At 41.5% G+C, this 23,651-nt stretch overlaps 1 protein-coding gene across 1 annotated transcript in view; it reads left to right on the top strand.

Annotated features, from left to right (window-relative positions):
- SLC36A3 (solute carrier family 36 member 3) overlaps positions 1-21,546 on the top strand; it is a 32,178-nt gene extending 10,632 nt beyond the window's left edge. Inside the window, exons 5-10 of the mRNA XM_029217629.1 lie at positions 2,593-2,677; positions 3,611-3,829; positions 6,283-6,381; positions 6,757-6,923; positions 17,531-17,700; positions 20,683-21,546. Of these exons, the coding sequence (XP_029073462.1) occupies positions 2,593-2,677; positions 3,611-3,829; positions 6,283-6,381; positions 6,757-6,923; positions 17,531-17,700; positions 20,683-20,951 (1,009 nt within the window). The 3' untranslated portion in view covers positions 20,952-21,546. The remainder of the gene's footprint in view (positions 1-2,592; positions 2,678-3,610; positions 3,830-6,282; positions 6,382-6,756; positions 6,924-17,530; positions 17,701-20,682) is intronic.
- The last annotated feature ends 2,105 nt before the right edge of the window (positions 21,547-23,651 follow it).

Raw genomic sequence — 23,651 nt, 5'->3', positions numbered from 1 at the left:
ACCCAGGGATCAGAGCAAGGACTGAAATCCAGAACATTCAGCTCTCATCCACTATACTGTGCCATTTCTCTGGAGGCCCAGCAGCTGAGAAAGAATTGGGAAGCTATTTTATTTAAACGAATGATCTGTAATTTTTAGGATGCTAAGAAATACCTGGGGAGTTTGATTAAAAATTACCTATTCCACATAAGCAACAGTCATCAATTGATGCTCATTGTGAAAGGTCATTGGAAAACTATAAAGCAAGAATACACTGGCATCACCTGACCCCGTGTAGTCATCGACTCATGTCTAGACATGGGACAAGTGGAAACGATGTGTCTTATAATACAGTCGGGAGTACAGAGAACCACCTCTGAAACACCCTTGCCGGAAAGATAAATGAAGAACCTCAGTCTTATCAAACCACTAGATCTAATATCAGTTTACAGGAAACACAGGGGATAGAAGAACAAGATAAATGACATTATGAATTCATCATCTGAATCTAGAAAGTGAAACGTACTACAGGGCAATTTTCTGGTATCTTCAACACCAACCAAAAAAACTAAAGTTGCAAGGGAAAAAATAAATAAGGCAAGGGGAATGTAGCAGATTAAAAAACTTGAGACTTAATTACAAAATGCAATGAATAGACTTGTTTAGAAACCAACTGTGAAATAGACATTTTTGAAAAAATTGGAAAAATCTGACTATGGATGGAATATTAAATGATATAAGAAATTATTGTTAGTTTTGTAAGGGGTGATTAAGGACATGATGGTTATATTTTATTTAAATTCTTGCCCATTAAAGCTGCATACTGAATTATTTACAGGTGGAATGACTTGACATCTCCAGTTGGCTTCAAATACACCAACAAAATAAGCTTGTGTGCAGTGGGGGTGAAGGAATAGATGGAAGAGGATTGGCAAAAAGTTAATTGTTGAACCTGGGATGAGCACACGAGGAGTCATTGAATTATTATCATTGTTTTCATGTATGTTTGAAAATCTCAACAATAAAGAGAAAAAACATCCCTATTCTGAAGTCTCATATGACACTGCCAAGCTTCTGACTCAATAGGCTGATAGGAGAGCCAGGACTCTGTATTCTTACCATAAACCTCAGATGATTCTGATGCAATGGTTACTACAACCTGGTCTTGAAAAACATGGATCTAAACCTTAGAACCTAAGTAGGGGAACATATTTTTGTTCTCTTAAAAAATAAATGCAGGGCTTCCCTGGTAGCGCAGTGGTTAAGAATCTGCCTGCCAATGCAGGGGACATGGGTTCGAGCCCTGGTCCGGGTGAATCCCACATGCCGCGGAGTAACGAAGCCCATGCACCACAACTACTGAGCCCACACGCCTAGAGCCCGTGCTCCACAACAAGAGAAGCCACCGCAATGAGAAGCCCGCGCGCCGCAACTAGAGAAAGCCCGCTCACAGCAAGGAAGACCCAACGCAGCGAAAAATAAATAAATAAAATAAATAAATTTATTAGAGTAAATAAATAAACGCATCTCCACATATGGGACAATTTAAGAATCCAAAAGAATAACCACAATAACAGAGTTTAATATATTAAATAGAGAATAATTAATTGAATTTACTGTGATAAAAAAAGAGGAAAGGAGAATATATCTTTCTTAGACGTTAGCTAATAAACTTAGATAAAATGACAGAACTAGAAAATCACCACCTTACAACTACCAGTGAAATAACTGATTCAGCAAGGATCATCAATGAATGTTAAAACCCTTGGGTTGAGGAGGATAGGCTATTCGTGGCATCTCAAAGTTTTTACCTCCAGGTTGCAATGTAGGAAATGTACACTTTCAGTAGAGAGGCCTAGCATTCGCCATCACAGTGGACATCCTGTACCTCCCAATGTGATGACACACAAGTACACAGTATCACCTATGTGTGTGCTTGCTTCTCTGAATCATGAGGAAACAGTCACTTAAGCCCACGATGTGGGACATTCTACAAGACAGATGGCTTAGACTCTTCCCAAAAAGCCAATGCCACGGGAAACAAAAAAGGTGGATATGTACAGGGCAGCTCTACCTGAAAAAAAATACTAAACAAACATAGCCGAATGCCATATATGAAGCGTGATTATATCCTGAATCAAAAAAAATTTTAAAACAGCTATAAAAGATACTTTGGAGAGAATTGGGTTATTTAAAATATAGACTATATATCTGAGTATATTGAAGTTGATTTTCTGGACATCATAGTCCTAAGGGAGGACTATGTTATGGTCTTTAGGGTTGACGTGTTATAATATCTGCAATTAATTTTCAAGTAGTTCTGAAAAAATGCACGTGTGTGTGTGTGTGTGTGTGTGTGTGTGTGTATGGATAAACACATTCATCCATACATATTTAATGCAGTTAGGGCTAAACTTTAGCAATCAGTATATCTAGTTAAAGAGTATATGGATGTTAATTATACTAGTCTTTCAACTTTTACTGTGGACTTCAAATTTTTCAAAATTAAAAAATGAGGAAATACTAAAAATAATAAAAGAAATAATTGTCTCAAAAAATGCATTTAAAAATAATTTGTTTCTCCCTCTGTCTGCCTCTTGTTTTCCTTCTCAGGTACACTGTCAGCTTTTTATTAATCATCACCCAATTGGGCTTCTGCAGTGTTTATTTTATGTTTATGGCAGACAATTTACAACAGGTAAAGACGCCCCTTCTGGGCAGAGTGGGGGAAAGCAGACCTCCTGCTGCTAGGGTTGCATTAGCAAAATTATAGTTTTTGGATCATGGGAAGAGAGGGCTTCATTTCTACTCCCTAGTCAGACTACACTTGGGAGTTCTTTCAGTCCTGGGAATCACTCTTTAAACGGATCATAGGGAAGCCGAAGCAACATCTGAGGAGTGTAACCAGGATGGAAAGAGAGACTTGCAATCCTGTCCAATCAGAAATAATTGAGAATTTTTAGCCTGAAAAGTGTTGATGAGCTTTTCTTTAGGCAGCTCAAGGTTGTCATGTAGACGACTTAAATTAAGGCAAACAAGTTGCAACATTGCCTTCATTGCATTCCTAACAGGCATTATAAATGAATCACAGCATTCTTTCTTGGTTTCATGGAATAAAGGAAGCATACTTGTTTTCGTGCACTCAAACAGCCAGAACTATGAAAGGCATTATAGATGGAATATTCAAGCAGACAGATTTTGCTCACTATTCAGAACTTTCTAACTTTTAGGGCTATCTAAAGTTGAAGAAGATATTCCCGTGTAATCAATTCCTATTCTCTGGATGTATGAAAGAAAACCATTTGGTACGGAAGAAGAGCTTTGGCTAGATAAAAAAAGGACCCTTCAGGCTTGAGATTTGATGATTCTAAGGGTTTCTGGTTGTCACAGTCATGGGTACTATGGTTTAGGGTTACCAGACTTGGCAAATAAAAATATATGACACCCAGTTAAATTGGAATTTCAGATAAGCAGCATATTTTTTTTTTACTACAGGTATGTCCTTATGTAATATTTGGGACATACTTTTACTAAAATGTTATCTGTTAATTATCTGAAATTGAAACTTAATGTCATCCTGTGTTAATGTGGCACCTCTAACTACACTGCCCTTCCTTGTGTTCCACATCAGATGGTGGAAGAAGCCTACGTGACCTCCAACACCTGCCAACCCAGGAAGATCCTGGTGCTGACCCCCACCCTGGACATTCGTTTCTACATGCTGGCAATCCTGCCCTTTCTGATCCTACTGGTGTTTATCCAGAACCTCAGGGTGCTATCCGTCTTCTCAACACTGGCCAGTACCACCACCCTGTGGAGCATGGCTCTGATCTTTGAGTATATCGTGCAGGTCTGTGCCCAGAACTACCACAGAAGGGGGTCAGTGTCCAGGGCTTCTGAGACCCTTGGGGAGGGTGACTGTTGTCATGGGCAGATGAGAGTGAGGAAGGGGGCCTCCTGCTCTGAGCAGCCCCTGCCAAAGTGATGTCCGTGAACACCTGCCCGTCAAGCTATAAAAGCTAGTCACCATCATCATCATTATCATCACACTGGACAATGGGTCATTCAACAAATAGTTATTGATAGCTTCTATGACGCAGGCATTGTGCAAGGGGTGGGGATTCAGTAGTAAGTAAAATTGATGAGGTGTCTGCTTTCATGGAGGTTACAATCACTTGGGGTAATAAATCTCAATCAAATAACCAACCAAAATTGTAGCAGTGATAGGTTGACAAGGGATACATGGATGATAAAGGAATTCGATTTACTTTGTGCCAAATTCTTTACATAGATTAAATCTTCACAATGATGCTACTTTGGAAGTAATACTACTTTATCCTCAGTCCACAGACAAGAAAACTGATAAACAGAAAGTAATTTTTCCACTAATTACAGTCATTTTGCCTCCCAAGCCCATGCTTTGCTATCATTACAGGCCCTGAAATTTCACCATTATAGGTTCATTTCTTTGAAAGTCTCTGGGGTTGTATTAGTTTCCTGCTGCTGCTGTGACAAATTACCATAAATCTGGTGACTTCAAACAGCACAAAATTATCTCAGAGTTCTGGAAGTCTCACTGGGCAGGACTGCATTTCTTTCTGGAGACTTGTGGGGAGAATCTGTTTCTTTGCTTTTTCCGGCTTCTAGAAGCTGCCCTCATGCCTTGGCTCATGGCCCACTTCCCTCTTCAAAACCAGCAATGTCAGGCCAAGTCTTTCTCATGCTGCCATCTCTCTGGTTCTCTCTTCCGATTCTCTCTTCCACTTTTAAAGTCCCTTGTGATTACATTGAATCTACCCATGTAATCCAGGATAACCTCGTTATTTTAAAATTAGCTTCAGGGGAAGTACAAGGCATTATCCACCTGTGCGTCTCACCTCTCAGTTGTCTCCTCAGTTGTCTCCTGCTGCTGCTCACGGCTCACATTCAAGTGCAGTAGCCTCAGTGATGTACGCTGTGATCACACTCATGCTGAACCCCTCCATCTAGTCTGAGAAATAAAGACTTAAAGAGGGGCCTGAAATTGCTCTTTGGAAAGGAAACTATGAAAGGTCCTATTGTCCTAAGGGCAGAAGAAGTGCCTGTGATGGCAGAGCTCAAAGCCTGAGCCCAGTGTTGCCAGTCTTTGATCAGACTGTGGAAGTAGAACTTGCCTCTTCTATTTTTCTTGGAATTTCTACTTTGATTTTGACTCTATACAATTCACGTAACTCACCTTTAAGTTTTGTGATAACTCTGATATCCAAGAGTTTTTCCCTTTGTCATTTTCGTACTCTCCCAATTGTATTCCCAAACTTGGATTTGAAATATCTGGAAATTCCCATTTATCTCAAGGGACGACATGAATCTCTTAGGAATAATTTCTTCTCAAATAAAATATATAATACTGTGAACTAAATAAATAAATAAATAAAATTAGCTTGATTAGCTACCTTAATTCAGTCTGAAAACTTAATTCTCCTTTGCCATGTAATGTAACATATTCAAGGTTCCAGGGATTAGGATGTAGACATTATTCTTCCCACAGGAGTCTATTAAAATAATCATTCCCTCTAGATCTGTGATAGCTACTGTGCCAGCCAGCAGACTTCACGGCTCCGAGAGAAGTGATGGGAAAGAGGTATTAGAGAACTGGGAAACAGAAGACCTAAATTCTTATCTGGGCTGTGCCACTCACTTGCAGAGTGGCCTTGGGCAGTTCCCTTCTTCTCCCTGGGTTCCATTTTCACCACATGTAAAGATGTGGTAAATCAAAATGTAAATATATACAATGTATTCCTTAAGAAGGAATGAAATTCTGCTTTATGCTACAACATGATGAACCTTGAGGACATTATGCTTAGTGAAATAAGCCAGCCACAAAAAGACAAATATTATATGATTTCACTTGTGAGAGGTACCTAGAATAGTCAAATTCATAAAGACAGAAAGTCGAATAGGGATTACCAGTGGGCTGGGTAATAGGGAGTTATTATTTAATGGGTGCAGAGTTTCGGCTGGGGATGATGATAAAGTTCTGGAGATGGAATGTGGTGATGGTTGTACAACAATGTGAAGGCTCTTAATGCCACTGAATTATACACTTAAAAGTGTTTAAAATGGTAACTTTTATGCCATGTATATTTTACCACAATAAAAATAAGTAACTTGTTTAAAAGATGAGAAGGCTGACTCAGCTGTAGATACCTCATGGGTGCTTCTAACACTGTCTCTGTTGACGTCGGGCAAGCCCAGCTCTCTACCAGATTTGGGGAGACTTCTCCGCCTTGGCAAAATGAATGCCCTCCTTCTACTTCCTTTCAGGAGATTCCAGATCCCAGGAACCTACCCTTGATGGCAAGCTGGAAGACTTTCTTGCTGTTCTTCGGTACAGCCATCTTCACGTTTGAAGGCGTCGGTATGGTAAGATGGATGTAGGGTTTGATGGAATGGTCCCCAGTGCTCTCTATGAAAGCCAGTCATTGGTCTAGGTGCCTAAATAGTAGTATTTATGAAAAGTGCAGAATGTGATCTTCTCCTGGTGGAAGGGAAAGTCAGTACCCATTTACAGGGTGCCACCTGCCCCATGCACCACACCAAGCCTTGAAGACTGAGTGAGAATTTACCATCAGGCCAGATGGAGTGGGGCACTCCTGGCTGTAGAAAATGTGGGAGAAGATGAAAGGGGGTGTGGCCCCTTCCTGACTCTGGGCTGCCTGGTGAAGGATGTCTGTGCTTGTGGGGGAACCTGCTAGCTTTCTTTCTACCTTTTCTTTCTCACCCTCCTTTCATCTCTAGGTTCTGTCTCTCAGAAACCAGATGAAGCATCCACAGCAGTTTTCTTTTGTTCTGTACTTGGGGATGTCCCTTGTCATCATCCTCTACACCTGCCTGGGGACACTGGGCTACATGAAGTTTGGGTCGAACACCCAGGCCAGCATCACCCTCAACTTGCCCAACTGCTGGTACGTCCCGGCCCATCTGGGGTTGGGGGGAAGGGGAGGGGAGTCACAGGGTCTGAGTCTTAGCAACAGAATGTGGCATCCCTGAGTTACCATTAGCAACAAATATTAACTGCTAGTATTAGTATTATAATAACAGGTACGTTTAATAACCCAGGCATTGTGTATTATCTCATTTAAGTCTCCCAACAGCCCTATGGGTTAGCATTATTATTATCAACTCCGTTGAATGGATAAGGAAGTTGATATGTGGAGAGGCTGTAAGTAACTTGCCCAGCTCACACTGCTCATGCGAAGTTGAAACTTGAAACTGAATCTGTCTGACTCTATGGTTCACAGGCTGTCAGACAGGAATGATCTGAGAGTGTCTATGAAACAGAAATAGCAACAACAAAAAGTATAACTCCAGAGTAATGATTGAGGGGCCTGCAAGTGGACTGCTACTCAGGACCCCAATTTCAGAAATGGGCCTGAGCTGCCACTGCTATGCCCCACTTGGTTCTTGGACTGGAGTTCTTGCATTCAGTCGTTGATTCACTTACTCATTCATTCATTCATCCAGGAAGTGTTTTGGGGACTGGCACGTAGCATTCATCTAGTATTAGCTATTGTCATTATTCTGGCAGTATTGGGTGCAGAATGACTAAGCAGTCAGTAGAACCAAGTGTTTAAGAGCACAGATTCTACACCTGAGCAATGGGATTTGATCCTGGTTCTCACGTGACCTTGGATAAGCTAACCTAATCTTGCAGACCTCATTTCCATCCTCCATAAAATAAGGATAATACTCTCGCCTATTTGTATCAGTCAGGATAGGTTGTGCTCTGGTAATAAAATAAACCACTCCAAAGTCTCAACGGCTGAACACACAAATGCTTAATTGTATGTTCATGCTACATATCCATTATGGGATGGCTGGGGCTCAGCTCTGCACCATCCCCACTCCAAGACCTAGACTGATGGAATAGCCACTCCCTGAAACATTGGTGGTTTCCATGGCAAAGGGCACATTGAATCATACCCTTTACCATGAAGCTGCTAAAGCTTCTCTAGGAAGTGACATATGTCTCTTCTGCTCACACTTCATCCGTCAAAGCAAGTGGCCACGCCTCACTCCAAGGGGCAGGGAAGTGAAATTCTACCATGTGTCTGGAAGACTGGGAGGTATTTGGCAAGCAGCGCAAATGACTGCCATGCTATCTCGGGGAGTGACTGTGAGGGTGAATTGGCTTAATATACATAAAATGCTTAGAAAAGTGTCTGGCACGCAGTAAATGCTCACTGCATGTTAGCTATTATCACTGCTATGTCTCCGCGCAGCCTCGGTCTTTTGGAAGTGAGTAGGATGGTGGGGCGTTCATTTCCCATAAGGCCACAGCTGTAAAATGAGAAAAATGTCACCAGTCCCACCCACTTCACTGTGTTGTGGTAATGACTAGATGAGATAATAAACGTGGAATTTCTTTGAAGTGGTGACTTATTTTACACGAGTAAGATATCAGCCTAATATGCTGTTCTTATTCTGGGTAATTCGGGCTGCCACTAGCTACCTTGGGCAGGGCGGGTGCTTTCCTTCTGGGATATCAGCTGGAAAAAAACGTGCATCGGGTGCTGTGAGAACCTCACAGCTTCTCTGAACCTGGCTGGTGATGAGATTCTCCAGAGGAGCCTTAAAGAAGGAATGAACAAATATCCCCTCCCAATGAGCAAAAGACCAACAACCCAAGGAGAAATGGGCCTGAGCAAACAGTTCACAGGCAACTCAGAAGGTGACATTTTATATATTTGAAAAGCTACTCTGTCTCCCTCATAATCATAGCAATGCCAATTTTACAAAACACAACGGCACAAACCAGCATGTGTTCACACACTGTGTTTTGCCAAGGATGGAGGGAAGCAAGCACTCCATTATGCTGGGACAACAAATGTGCAATATGTCAAGAGCTATCAAAAAAAATCTTTTTAACATTTTTATTGGAGTATAAGTGCTTTACGATGGTATGTTAGTTTCTGCTTTACAACAAAATGAATCAGTTATATGTATATACATATGTTCCCATATCTCTTCCATCTTGAGTCTCCCTCCCTCCCACCCGCCCTATCCCACCCCTCCAGGTGATCACAAAGCACCGAGCTGATTTCCCTGTGCTATGCGGCTGCTTCCCACTAGCTATCTACCTTACGTTTGGTAGTGTATATACGTCCATGCCTCTCTCTTGCTTTGTCACAGCTTACCCTTCCCCCTCCCCATATCCTCAGGTCCATTCTCTAGTAGGTCTGTGGCTTTATTCCTGTCTTACCCCTAGGTTCTTCATGACATTTTTTTTCTTAAATTCCATATATATGTGTTAGCATACGGCATTTGTCACTCTCTTTCTGACTTACTTCACTCTGTATGACAGACTCTAGGTCTATCCACCTCATTACAAATAGCTCAATTTCGTTTCTTTTTATGGCTGAGTAACATTCCATTGTATATACGTGCCACATCTTCTTTATCCATTCATCCGATGATGGACACTTAGGTTGTTTCCATCTCCGGGCTATTGTAAATAGAGCTGCAATGACCATTTTGGTACATGACTCTCTTTGAATTATGGTTTTCTCAGGGTATATGCCCAGTAGTGGGGTTGCTGGGTCATATGGTAGTTCTTTTTGCAGTTTTTTAAGGAACCTCCATACTGTTCTTCACAGTGGCTGTATCAATTTACATTCCCACCAACAGTGCAAGAGGGTCCCCTTTTCTCCACACCCTCTCCAGCATTTATTGTTTCTAGATTTTTTGATGATGGCCATTCTGACTGGTGTGAGATGATATCTCATTGTAATTTTGATTTGCATTTCTCTAATGATTAGTGATGTTGAGCATTCTTTCATGTGTTTGTTGGCAGTCTGTATATCTTCTTTGGAGAAATGTCTATTTAGGTCTTCTGCCCATTTTTGGATTGGGTTTTTTGTTATTAAGCTGCATGAGCTGCTTATAAATTTTGGAGATTAATCCTTTGTCAGTTGCTTCATTTGCAAATATTTTCTCCCATTCTGAGGGTTGTCTTTTGGTCTTGTTTATGGTTTCCTTTGCTGTGCAAAAGCTTTGAAGTTTCATTAGGTTCCATTTGTTTATTTTTATTTCCATTTCTCTAGGAGGTGGGTCAAAAGGGATCTTGCTGTGATTTATGTCATAGAATGTCCTGCCTATGTTTTCCTCTAAGAGTTTGATAGTGTCTGGCCTTACATTTAGGTCTTTAATCCATTTTGAGCTTATTTTTGTGTATGGTGTTAGGGAGTGATCTAATCTCATACTTTTACATGTACCTGTCCAGTTTTCCCAGCACCACTTATTGAAGAGTCTGTCCTTTCTCCACTGTACATTCCTGCCTCCTTTATCAAAGATAAGGTGACCATATGTGCGTGGGTTTATCTCTGGGCTTTCTATCCTGTTCCATTGATCTATCTTTCTGTTTTTGTGCCAGTATCATACTGTCTTGATTACTGTAGCTTTGTAGTATAGTCTGAAGTCAGGCAGCCTGATTCCTCCAGCTCCGTTTTTCATTCTCAAGATTGCTTTGGCTATTCGGGGTCTTTTGTGTTTCCATACAAATTGTGAAATTTTCTGTTCTAGTTCTGTGAAAAATGCCAGTGGTAGTTTGATAGGGATTGCATTGAATCTGTAGATTGCTTTGGGTAGTAGAGTCATTTTCACAATGTTGATTCTTCCAATCCAAGAACATGGTATATCTCTCCATCTACTTGGATCATCTTTAATTTCTTTCATCAGTGTCCTATAATTTTCTGCATACAGGGCTTTTGTCTCCTTAGGTAGGTTTATTCCTAGGTATTTTATTCTTTTTGTTGCAATGGTAAATGGGAGTGTTTTCTTGATTTCACTTTCAGATATTTCATCATTAGTGTATAGGAATAACAGAGATTTCTGTGCATTAATTTTGTATCCTGCTACTTTACCAAATTCATTGATTAGCTCTAGTAGTTTTCTGATAGCATCTTTGGGATTCTCTATGTATAGTATCATGTCATCTGCAAACAGTGACAGCTTTACTTCTTTTCTGATTTGGATTCCTTTTATTTCCTTTTCTTCTCTGATTGCTGTGGCTAAAACTTCCAAAACTATGTTGAATAAGAGTGGTGAGAGTGGGCAACCTTGTCTTTTTCCTGATCTTAGTGGAAATGGTTTCAGTTTTTCACCATTGAGGACGATGTTGGCTGTGGGTTTGTCATATATGGCCATTACTATGTTGAGGAAAGTTCCGTCTATGCCTACTTTCTGCAGGGTTTTTATCATAAATGGGTGTTGAATTTTATCGAAAGCTTTCTCTGCATCTATTGAGATGATCATATGGTTTTTCTCCTTCAATTTGTTAATATGGTATATCACGTTGATTGATTTGCGTATATTGAAGAATCCTTGCATTCCTGGAATAAACCCCACTTGACCGTGGTGTATGATCCACTTAATGTGCTGTTGGATTGTTTGCTAGTATTTTGTTGAGGATTTTTGCATCTATGTTCATCAGTGATATTGGCCTGTAGTTTTCTTTCTTTGTGACATCCTTGTCTGGTTTTGGTATCAGGGTGATGGTGGCCTCGTAGAATGAGTTTGGGAGTGTTCTTCCCTCTGCTGTATTTTGGAAGAGTTTGAGAAGGATAGGTGTTAGCTCTTCTCTAAATGTTTGATAGAATTCACCTGTGAAGCCATCTGGTCCTGGCCTTTTGTTTGTTGGAAGATTTTTAATCACAGTTTCAATTTCAGTGCTTGTGATTGGTCTGTCCATATTTTCTATTTCTTCCCGATTCAGTCTTGGCAGCTTGGGCATTTCTAAGAATTTGTCCATTTCTTCCAGGTTGTCCATTTTATTGGCATAGAGTTGCTTGTAGTAATCTCTCATGATCTTTTGTATTTCTGCAGTGTCAGTTGTTACTTCTCCTTTTTCATTTCTAATTCTATTGATTTCAGTGTTCTCCTTTTTTTTCTTGATGAATCTGGCTAATGGTTTATCAATTTTGTTTATCTTCTCAAAGAACCAGCTTTTAGTTTTACTGATCTTTGCTATCGTTTCCTTCATTTCTTTTTCATTTATTTCTGATCTGATTTTTATGATTTCTTTCCTTCTGCTAACTTTGGGTTTCTTTTGTTCTTCTTTCTCTAATTGCTTTAGGTGCAAGGTTAGGTTGTTTATGCGAGATGTTTCCTGTTTCTTAAGGTAGGACTGTATTGCTATAAACTTCCCTCTTAGAACTGCTTTTGCTGCATCCCATAGATTTTGGGTCCTCGTGTCTCCATTGTCATTTGTTTCTAGGTATTTTTTTATTTCCTCTTTGATTTCTTCAGTGATCACTTTGTTATTAAGTAGTGTATTGTTTAGCCTCCATGTGTTTGTATTTTTTTTACAGATCTTTTCCTGTAATTGACATCTAGTCTCATAGCATTGTGGTTGGAAAAGATACTTGATACAATTTCAATTTTCTTAAATTTACCAGGGCTTGATTTGTGACCCAAGATATGATCTATCCTGGAGAATGTTCCATGAGCACTAGAGAAAGATGTGTATTCTGTTGTTTTTGGATGGAATGTCCTATAAATATCAGTTAAGTCCATCTTGTTTAATGTATCATTTAAAGCTTGTGTTTCCTTATTTCTTTTCATTTTGGATGATCTGTCCATTGGTGAAAGTGGGGTGTTAAAGTCCCCTACTATGAATGTGTTACTGTCGATTTCCCCTTTTATGGCTGTTAGTATTTGCCTTATGTATTGAGGTGCTCCTATGTTGGGTGCATAAATATTTACAATTGTTATATCTTCTTCTTGGATCGATCCCTTGATCATTATGTAGTGTCCTTCTTTGTCTCTTGTAATAGTCTTTATTTTAAAGTCTATTTTGTCTGATATGAGAATTGCTACTCCAGCTTTCTTTTGGTTTCCATTTGCATTAAATATCTTTTTCCATCCCCTTACTTTCAGTCTGTATGTGTCTCTAGGTCTGAAGTGGGTCTCTTGTAGACAGCAAATATATGGGTCTTGTTTTTGTATCCATTCAGCCAGTCTGTGTCTTTTGGAGGGAGCATTTAGTCCATTTACATTTAAGGTAATTATCGATATGTATGTTCCTATTCCCATTTTCTTAATTGTTTTGGGTTCGTTATTGTAGGTCTTTTCCTTCTCTTGTGTTTCTTGCCTAGAGAAAGATCCTTTAGCAGTTGTTGTTAAGCTGGTTTGGTGGTGCTGAACTCTCTCAGCTTTTGCTTGTCTGTAAAGGTTTTAATTTCTCCATCAAATCTGAATGAGATCCTTGCTGGGTAATCTTGGTTGCAGGTTTTTCTCTGTCATCACTTTAAATATGTCCTGCCAGTCCCTTCTGGCTTGCAGAGTTTCTGCTGAAAGATCAGCTGTTAACCTTATGGGGATTCCCTTGTGTGTTATTTGTTGTTTTCCCCTTGCTGCTTTTAATATGTTTTCTTTGTATTTAATTTTTGACAGTTTGATTAATATGTGTCTTGGTGTATTTCTCCTTGGATTTATCCTGTATGGGACTCTCTCTGCTTCCTGGACTTGATTAACTATTTCCTTTCCCATATTAGGGAAGTTTTCAACTATAATCTCTTCAAATATTTTCTCAGTCCCTTTCTTTTTCTCTTCTTCTTCTGGAACCCCTATAATTCGAATGTTGGTGTGTTTAATGTTGTCCCAGAGGTCTCTGAGACTGTCCTCAGTTCTTTTCATTCTTTTTTCTTTATTCTGCTCTGCAGTAGTTATTTCTAGTATTTTATCTTCCAGGTCACTTATCCGTTCTTCTGCCTCAGTTATTCTGCTATTGATCCCATCTAGAGTATTTTTCATTTCATTTATTGTGTTGTTCATCATTGTTTGTTTCCTCTTTAGTTCTTCTAGGTCCTTGTTAAATATTTCTTGCATTTTGTCTATTCTGTTTCCAAGATTTTGGATCATCTTTACTATCATTATTCTGAATTCTTTTTCAGGTAGACTGCCTATTTCCTCTTCATTTGTTAGGTCTGGTGGGTTTTTATCTTGCTCCTTCATCTGCTGTGTGTTTTTCTGTCTTCTCATTTTGCTTATCTTACTGTGTTTGGGGTCTCCTTTTTGCAGGCTGCAGGTTCGTAGTTCCCGTTGTTTTTAGTGTCTGTCCCCAGTGGCTATGGTTAGTTCAGTGGGTTGTGTAGGCTTCCTGGTGGAGGGGACTAGTGCCTGTGTTCTGGTGGATGAGGCTGGATCTTGTCTTTCTAGTGGGCAGGTCCATGTCTGGTGGTGTGTTTTGGGGTGTCTGTGGACTTATTATGATTTTACGCAGACTCTCTGCTAATGGGTGGGGTTGTGTTCCTGTCTTGCTAGTTGTTTGGCATAGGATGTTTAGCACTGTAGCTTGCTGGTCGTTGAGTGAAGCTGGGTGCTGGTGTTGAGATGGAGATCTCTGGGAGATTTTCGCCGTTTGATATTATGTGGAGCTGGGAGGCCTCTTGTGGACCAGTGTCCTGAAGTTGGCTCTCCCACCTCAGAGGCACAGCACTGACTCCTGGCTGCAGCACTGAGAGCCTTTCATCCACACGGCTCAGAATAAAAGGGATAAAAAGTAGAAAGAAAGAATTAGTAGAAAGAAAGAAAGGAAGGAAGGAAGGAGGGAGGGAGGGAGGGCGGGAGGCAGTAAGGAAGGAGGGAAGGAAGGAAGGAAAAAAAGAAAGAAAGAAGATAAAGTAAAATAAAGTAAGATAAAATATAATAAAGTTATTAAAATAAAAAAATAATTATTAAGAGAAAAAAAAAACAACAAAAAACAACGGACGGTTAGGGCCGTAGGACAAATGGTGGAAGCAAAGCTATACAGACAAAATCTCACACAGAAGCATACACATACACACTCACAAAAAAAGGAAAAGGGGGAAAAATCATAAATCTTGCTCTCAAAGTCCACCTCCTTAATTTGGGATGATTCGTTGTCTATTCATGTATTCCACAGCTGCAGGGTACATCAAATTGATTGTGGAGCTTTAATCCGCTGCTTCTGAGGTTGCTGGGAGAGATTTCCTTTTCTCTTCCTTGTTCTCACAGCTCCCAGGGGCTCAGCTTTGGATTTGGCCCCACCTCGGCGTGTAGGTAGCCGGAGGGCCTCTGTTCTTTGCTCAGACAGGACGGGGTTAAAGGAGCCGCTGATTCGGGGGCCCTGGCTCACTCAGGCCGGGGGGACGGAGGGGCACGGAGTGCAGGGCGAGCCTGCGGCGGCAGAGGCCGGCATGACGTTGCACCAGCCTGAGGCGCGCCGTGCGTTCTCCCGGGGAAGTTGTCCCTGGATCCCGGGACCCTGGCAGTGGCGGGCTGCACAGGTTCCTGGGAGGGGAGGTGTGGAGAGTGACCTGTGCTCGCACACAGGCTTCTTGGTGGCGGCAGCAGCAGCCTTAGCGTCTCATGCCTGTCTCTGGGGTCCGCGCTTTTAGCCGCGGCTTGCGCCAGTCTCTGGAGCTCCTTTAAGCAGTGCTCTTAATCCCCTCTCCTCGCGCACCAGGAAACAAAGAGGGAAGGAAAAGTCTCTTGCCTCTTCTGCAGGTCCAGACTTTCCCCCGTACTACCTCCCGGCCAGCCGTGGCGCACTAACCCCCTGCAGGTTGTGTTCAAGCCACCAGTCCTCTCCCGGCGCTCCTTCCGAAGACGGAGCCTCAGCTCCCAGCCCCGCCCAACCCGGCGGGTGAGCAGACAAGCCTCTCGGGCTGGTGAGTGCCGGTCGGCACCAATCCTCTGTGCGGGAATCTCTCCGCTTTTCCCTCCACACCCCTGTTGCTGCGCTCTCCTCCGCGGCACCGAAGCTTTCCCCCTCCGCCCCCCCGCAGTCTCCGCCCGCGAAGGGGCTTCTAGTGTGTGGAAACCTTTCCTCCTTCACAGCTCCCTCCCACTGGTGCAGGGCCCGTCCCTATCCTTTTGTCTCTGTTTATTCGTTTTTCTTTTGCCCTACTCAGGTACGTGGGGGGTTTCTTTTCTTTTGGGAGGTCTGAGGTCTTCTGCCAGCGTTCAGTAGGAGTTGTTCCACGTGTAGATGTATTTCTGGTGTATCTGTGGGGAGGAAGTTGATCTCCGCGTCTTACTCTTCCGCCATCTTCCCGGAAGCCTCCCAAACTTTTATTTTTTATTTTATTTCTTTTTATTGAGGTATAGTTGATGTATAATGTTATATAAGTTTCAAGTGTACAACATAGTGATTCACAATTTTCAAAGATTATATTCCATTTATAGTTATTATAAAATATTGGCTGTATTCTCTGTGTTGTACAATATATCCTGTAGCTCATTTATTTTATACACAGTAGTTTGTATCTCTTAATCCCCTACCCCTATCTTGCCCCTCCCCCATCCCTCTCCCCACTGGTAATCACTAGTTGGTTCTCTATATCTGTGAATGTGCTTCTGTTTTGTTATATTCATTAGTGTGTTTTATTTTTTAGATTCCACATATAAGTGACATCATACAGTATTTGTCTTTCTCTGTCTGACTTATTTCACTTAACATAATACCCTCCAAGTCCATCCATGTTTTTGCAAATGGCAAAATTTCATTCTTGTTTAGGGCTGAGTAGTATTCCATTGTGTGTATCTGTGTGTGTGTGTGTGTGTGTGTGTGTGTGTGTGTGTGTGTGTAACATACATATATATATGTATATACACACTGTGTTGAACATGGGGGTACATGTATCTTTTTGAATTAGTGTTTTAATTTATTTTTTCAATTATATACCCAGGAGTAGAACTGCTGGGTCATATGGTAGTTTTGTTTTTAGTTTTTTGAGGAACGTCTATACTGTTTTCCACAGTGGCTGCACTAATTTACAACACTGTATGATAGTACCGTTTTCTGAGAGCTATCAAAATGCTAAATCACATACTTTTACCCAACATTTTTACTTCTGGGGTCGTATACTGTATGTGCATAGGTATATGTACAAGCATATTCTTTACTGCATTGTTTACTGGCAAAAGACTAGGAATAATCTAAATATCCATTAATTGGAGACTGGTTAAAAAATTATAGTATATCCATGCAATTGGAATATCAAGCAGCTGTTAAATAGAAGAGCCAGAGCTATGTATCTGTGTGTACTGATAGGGAACAACCTCTAAGAAATATTTAATGACTAAAAGCAGAGATCAATGGTGTGTAGACGATGCTTCTGTGTGTGTGTGTACACCTACATTCTGTGTAAGTTTGTATCTACACTATTTCTGGAAGTGCTTCAAGAAAATTGTTTGAAGAGTTGCCTATGGAGAGAGGAACTGGAGACTGGGAATCAAAGGTAGGAGGGAGTCCTGGTATGACCTTTGTACTGTGAAATTTACTCCATACAGGTATACCTTTTTTAAAAAGTAAAAGAAAAAAAGAAAGGCACAGATTCCTGAACCACAGGCCTATTGAACGAGAATCTCCAAGAATGTACACTTTTAATAAGCTTCCCAGGTGGCTCTGGTGGTGGGTCAGGCTGAGTCAGTGGAAGTTAGGCAATTCTATAACTCAACTAGTCCCAGCTTCCAAGCAGTGGATGAGTCCTGTGCGGCCCTGCCCAGGAGCCACGTCGAATTTCACGTGCTGTCCCTCTCTCTGCAGGTTGTACCAGTCGGTCAAGCTGATGTACTCCATCGGCATCTTCTTCACTTATGCCCTCCAGTTCCATGTGCCAGCTGAGATCATCATCCCCGTCGTCATCTCCCAGGCGTCAGAGAGCTGGGTGCTGTTTGCAGACCTGTCGGTCCGCACGGCCTTGGTCTGTCTGACCTGTGAGTAAGATAAAAGGGCTCTCTTTGACCAAAGCTGTGGCCGGGAGCCACATTGACAGCTACCCCCATCACTGGCTCGGCCACAAGCCAAGCAAGATATTTCACTTTCCGGAACCGCAACTTTCCAACTGAAAAGTGGGCTTAACAGAACTGTCACATAGTAAATGTTATAGTAATCTCTACTGTCTACACATAGAAAGAATACATTGACTGGTTTGAGGGAGAAAGAAGCGTCATTTATTCATTCCTATATGCCTCCTATATGTCAGGCACAGCACTGACATTATCTAAGACTCATGACAGCCTAACTATGTAATATGACCAATTGAAGGAACTATGACCCAGGAAATTAAGTAACATGCTAACATCATAAACAGCTGCTAAGCGACAGAGCTGGGATTTGAATGCAGGTTGTGTAGCACCAAAGTCTGTGTTTTCCATTGTGCCATATTCCTTCCTATCATAAATTAAGGTCAAGTCTCCTTAAAGTGGCGTTTAACTATAGAGAAAAACCCCAAGGGTCTGATTTGTTACAGTCTTGGAAGTCATTTTCTCCTCCCTTCCTCCGTCCCTCCCTTTCTTCCTGCTTCCTTCCATTCATTCATCCATTCATTACCTCATTCATTCTACATCAGGTGCCATTGTAGATGTTTGGGAAACATTGTGAACAGGGCTGGGAAACTCTTTCTCTGAAGCATGTTCAGAGAAAGAAGATCAAAACAGGTGTCCCATGAAGAATGAGGGAAAGAACTATGGAGGTTTTGCCTGGAGAAGCAAAGGCTTGGGGAAATTCTATATCTGGTCTCAAACACCTGTGGGATTATTGTGCAAGAGAGAGAGCAGATTTCATCTTAAAGTCTCCAGGAGTCAGTGTTTACAGTTGAGGGAATCCCATCTCAGTTCAGGGTCAGGAGAAAGTGTGTAAATCTTGGAGCAGACCAGCAGAACAATATACTACCAGATGCTATACTCCACATAACTGGAGTTCTATAAGCAGAAACAGCTTGGCCTAAGGTGTTGTTAGACCAACTTGTTGTTACAGAGAGTTCCCAGTCTGTACCAAGACATCAGGAACCTGTAAATACATTGTTTTTAGATCTTTCCCAATAGGAAGGGTGTACATTGAAGAGAAACACTGAGTAGTTCAGGCCACTTGGTATCAGGGAAAGGGCATCACTAGAGACAGCTGACTTTCAATGACATGTCCTGCTTCTGTTCTGTGCTGAATGACCACTTCTTCCTCTTTTATTCATCTGTCAATTCTGTTATCCTTCATTCAGTAATCATTTGTTGAACACCTACTATGTGCCTGACATTGTGCTAGGTGCTAGGGATACAATAATGAATCATGAAAAAGACATGGCTCCTGCCCCCATGAGGCTTATAGTTTGAGTGGGAAATATATGCAGGCAAATAATTATAGCACACTGTGATGAATGTTAAGATGGTACACGGTGATGTACCAGGGGTTAGTTAAGACTGTAAGAAGAGGCTACCCTAAGAGCACCTGAGAAGGTCCTATAACTTAGCCTGGGCCAGGTCAGGAAGTCCTCGCCACTGGAGTGATATTTCAGTTAAGACCTAAAAGATAATTAGGAGGCAGGTGGAGCAGTGGAGAATGTACCACGCGCAGTGAGCAGGCTCTGCACAGATTGGAGGCAAGTACTTACATACGGCCTCTCTGGAGAACTGAAAGCATAAGGAGTGATAAGACGCGAAGCCAGAGGATTTGGCAGGGCCCAAGTCCTAAGGGACCTTGTGCTAAGGAGATCAGGCAGTGGGGAAGGGCCCACAGCAATGGGTTAGCATGACCAGATCTGACCCTTCTAGAGCACTCCTCCAGTCCACCGTGCATTGTAGCTTTCCTTGAGCATATCTTCTCTCTGCCCTGTCTGCATGAGCTCTCCTAAAGAACAGACACTGAATTTTCTCTGTACTTCCTCCAGTAAGCAATTTATTAAATATCTGATAAAGGAAAGCTGTGGACGAGGATCATCCCATCAGAGAGGTGATGGATTCTTAACCGTGAGAGTCTATGAGTCTCTCTTGTTCTCTGATTAGATGTGCTGGAGCAATTTCAGAAAGAGGTGATGTTTTCTTCAAGACCCAGAAAGCTAGACTGAGTGCTTTCCAGAGCTGGTTTTCCCTAATTTATTCATAGGAAAATCATATGGCTGTATAAAGTTAAGTCACATAATTTATATGTTTGTTCATTCAAATATCAAAATTGGACTCCCCTCGAAAATCCATGATATATGTTCATTGTATGTATAAAAGGTGGAAATCTAAGAGTGTCTATGGAAGAGAAGAGATGGTGAGTGAGCCGCCTAATGCTGTCTGCATGTTTTATATCCTCCTTAATTACCAGTTTCCTTCTAAGAGTAGGAAAACCAGTGGTTGAGAGTCTGAGAGCAGCAGAGCCATCTCTCATTGTTTATCCATCCTTGCTTCTAGACAGCGACTATATTGTGTAGATTAGTACAAATTCACTGTAGATGCAGTGCCTGGGCAAGAGTCAAGCATTTATCAAGCACCTACTGTATATCAAGTTCTTTCACGTACATTAGAAGCAACCTAGTAGGGTGGAAAGGGCCTTAGATTGGACATTTCAGTGGCTTCTCATCTCAGCTCTGTGTCACCTTGGGCACAACCCATTCCCTCTAGAGCTCTAGATTTCCCCAGCTCTGTGATGACAAGGTTATAATAGATAGGTGGTAGAGGATCCTTTTCAATAAATATTATATGTGAAAAACCCAATAGATAAAACATAAAAGGAGAGCATGTTTTGGCAGCTAAAACAGAGGCGGGAGTCCAGAGCCACAGTGCCTGTTCTGCTCCAGTTCACAATGGGCTCCTTTCCCACCTCTCCAATGGTCTGTCAGGCACCTGTAGAATTGCACAAGTCTCCAAAGAAATGATTTGTTTCTGGGCTCCCTTCCTGCAGGAACGTTCAGCAATTCTAAACTTCTTTTTTCCCCGCAGGTGTCTCAGCCATCCTCATACCCCGCCTGGACCTGGTCATCTCCCTGGTGGGCTCTGTGAGCAGCAGTGCCCTGGCCCTCATCATCCCGCCCCTCCTGGAGCTCATCACCTTTTACCCTGAAGACATGAGCTGTGTCACCATTGCAAAGGACATCATGATCAGCATCCTGGGCCTTTTGGGGTGTGTATTTGGAACATACCAAGCCCTCTATGAGTTGATCCAAACCATCAACTATTCCATAGCCAACTCCACAGCTGTCTATGCATAATTATCTATTTTTATTCTGATAGTTCTCCCTTACTCCCATCCCCAATTTGACTTCTATCGTGGATGTTATATACATTCATCAAACCCCAACATCTCTATATTAATTAGTGGCTTCTTTATCTTTCCAAGGGAAATGTAGGTGACACAAGTCAGTACTGATACCTCTCAGGCTATGTCTTTTCTGGTTTTTGGATTTCTCTGGAGGCCTTTTGTACCTCCGAACCAAAACCACATTCAACCGTTTGTATTATCAGCCTCATTTAATGGGAAAAAGGATGCCATTTGCCCATGATATCCCTGGAAACAGAGACCAAGCAAAAATATAAATGCAAAAGGAATTGTTTTCTCTATTCTGCAGTAACTACCCTTAAAGCATCAGGTTTAGAAAAGTGTATGTTGGGGGAAGAGGAGTTTCTATTTAGGTATGGTTCTAAGTGGAAGAGTCACAGAACAAAAATAGTACTTAGCAGTAATTTTTGTAACCAATAGCTCTGACACTGATTTCCTATGGCATCTTTTTTTTTTTTTTTAATTTTTATCCTATGGGATCTCTGGCAAGTTTCTCTCCCTGTCCATCTCACTTTCCCATTCTATGAATTGAAGGATTGGATTAATTGGCTGTTACAGGCTCTTCCAGCTCTGACATTCTGAAAGTGAAAAAAAAAAGAAAAAAAGAAAAGAAAAGAAATGAATTTATCCTTTAACACATGTGTGAAAATCGAAGGGTTTTCTTCCAGCAAGTTACCCTGTTGCCCTGGAGACACAGGCATACCAGAAGTAGGTTAAGGGATAAAAACATATTTCTTAGCAATCTTTCATTATGGTGACCTCCCTACTGAGAAGGACATCACCTCTCTCTCTCTTTCTTTTTCTCTCTCCCCCCACCCGACCCCCACCTTCTCGGATATCTTAAGGCCACTTAGAGCTGATTTAGGCTAAAGGGGATGAGCAGTTTGTGTGAGGGAAAGGATTTCATCATGTGCAAGGACCACTGACCTTTTGAAAAATAATACTTAGTTTTGGTAAGGGTTTGGAAAAACAATCTTATACTCTGCAGATGGCAGAATACATTTTTATGGCTTTTCTGAAGGACAATTTTTATAATACATAAGTTTTAAAATGCATAGCCCTCTGACCCAATTTCACTTCTGGGAGTTTATCCTAAGAATCTTTTATGTTTGCAAAAATGTATGCATTATTTATGTTGGAAACAAATATCCAACATTAAGTTGAATTATGATTCATCCAGAATAGAATTCTGTGATGACCCCAAACACTGCAAAAATGCACCTATTGATATGCAAATATATTTGTGATTTATCGGTGGAAAAAAAAAACTGGTTTAAAACACTCTGTGAACCAAAATAAGGCAAAGACATTACAAGAAAATAGAGCTACAAACCAAAATCCTTCATGGACATAGATGTAAAAATTCTAAACAAAATTTTAGCAAATCAATATAATCAATGTAATTCACCATATTAACAAACTAAAAAGAGAAAAATATATGATCATCTCAATATATACAGAAAAGCATTTGGCAAAATCTAATGTCTATTCCTAGAATAAAACTCTTGGCAACTAGGAATAGTAGGGAACTTTTACAATGCAATCACAAACCCAATGAAACAAATAGACCCTGGGTTGCAAAAGAACCTCTGGAAAAAGGAAGGCAAGAATATTTGCTTCTTGTGGCATTGAACAATCTGCAGATGGTGGATAGCCAACCCTGGCACTAAGGGTTGAATGCAGAATGGGGCAATATGCAAAATCAGGTGAGGGAGGTAAGCTACCAGACGAGGAAACCCAGGCCACCATATGACTGGTACAGAACACATTTACTGACTGCAGCCAGCACTGACAGGACGCAAATTGGCCTTTCCAGTTTCATCAGTGTATACTGAATTTTCTGCTGCCATGTGCTTCTTTGGCAAAAACTGGGACCTGGTAGTTGGAATAGAGATGTCTGGGAGGATACAGAGGCTGTAGGGGGATTCCTGACCCCCAGAACCTTCAGAATCATCTCCCACTGCATTTCTGGGCTCCACGAGCATGATCTGTCTCAACATGACCGAGATGGACTGTGGTTGGGGCATTGAGGGGAATGATATACAAAATCACTTTAAGGAGAGGCTGAATTCGGATCTTCAACAACCCATCGAAAGAAAGAGGAATGAGAGAGTTGAGATTGCTAAGCAACACAAGCCCTGCGTGGGGGTGGCAGCAGAAGTTGCCCGTGAGAAACTGAGGCATTAAGAGTTGGCTACCAAGTGGACACAAGTGACATGAGTGGCGTATAAGCCACCATGACCCTGAGAATGAAACTGACAGAGAACTCTATAAAGATTCACAAGATTTGTGACTAGCAAACAATGTCCAGACAGTGCCTGACTCAAACCCACGAAGGAGCGCCTCAAGCAATTCCCTGAGCTCTGAGCTCTAATGTTATAAAAAGGGGGCCGGGGGAGCACAGAACCTCTCCCTGGCATCTGACACCACTTGGAAGTGAAATTGCACTGCTATGATATTGCACTGAAAATTTTCTTAAGGGAAAATTTTCAGGTGGACCATAACTTAGGAAGTTGGACTTGCCGGTCAGGGAGATTCACACGTGAACGACAGGCCCTGTGATCTGGTCCTTCCCCACCTCTCTTGCTTCTTCTGGCACGAATAGCACCTTTTCTCTCCATCCGCACCAGCC

The sequence above is a fragment of the Monodon monoceros genome, unplaced genomic scaffold, assembly GCF_005190385.1.
Source record: "Monodon monoceros isolate NGI ecotype Baffin Bay Population unplaced genomic scaffold, NGI_Narwhal_1 Super_Scaffold_12, whole genome shotgun sequence".
NCBI lineage: Eukaryota > Metazoa > Chordata > Mammalia > Artiodactyla > Monodontidae > Monodon > Monodon monoceros.
This window is presented reverse-complemented; position numbering and strand designations above follow the sequence as displayed.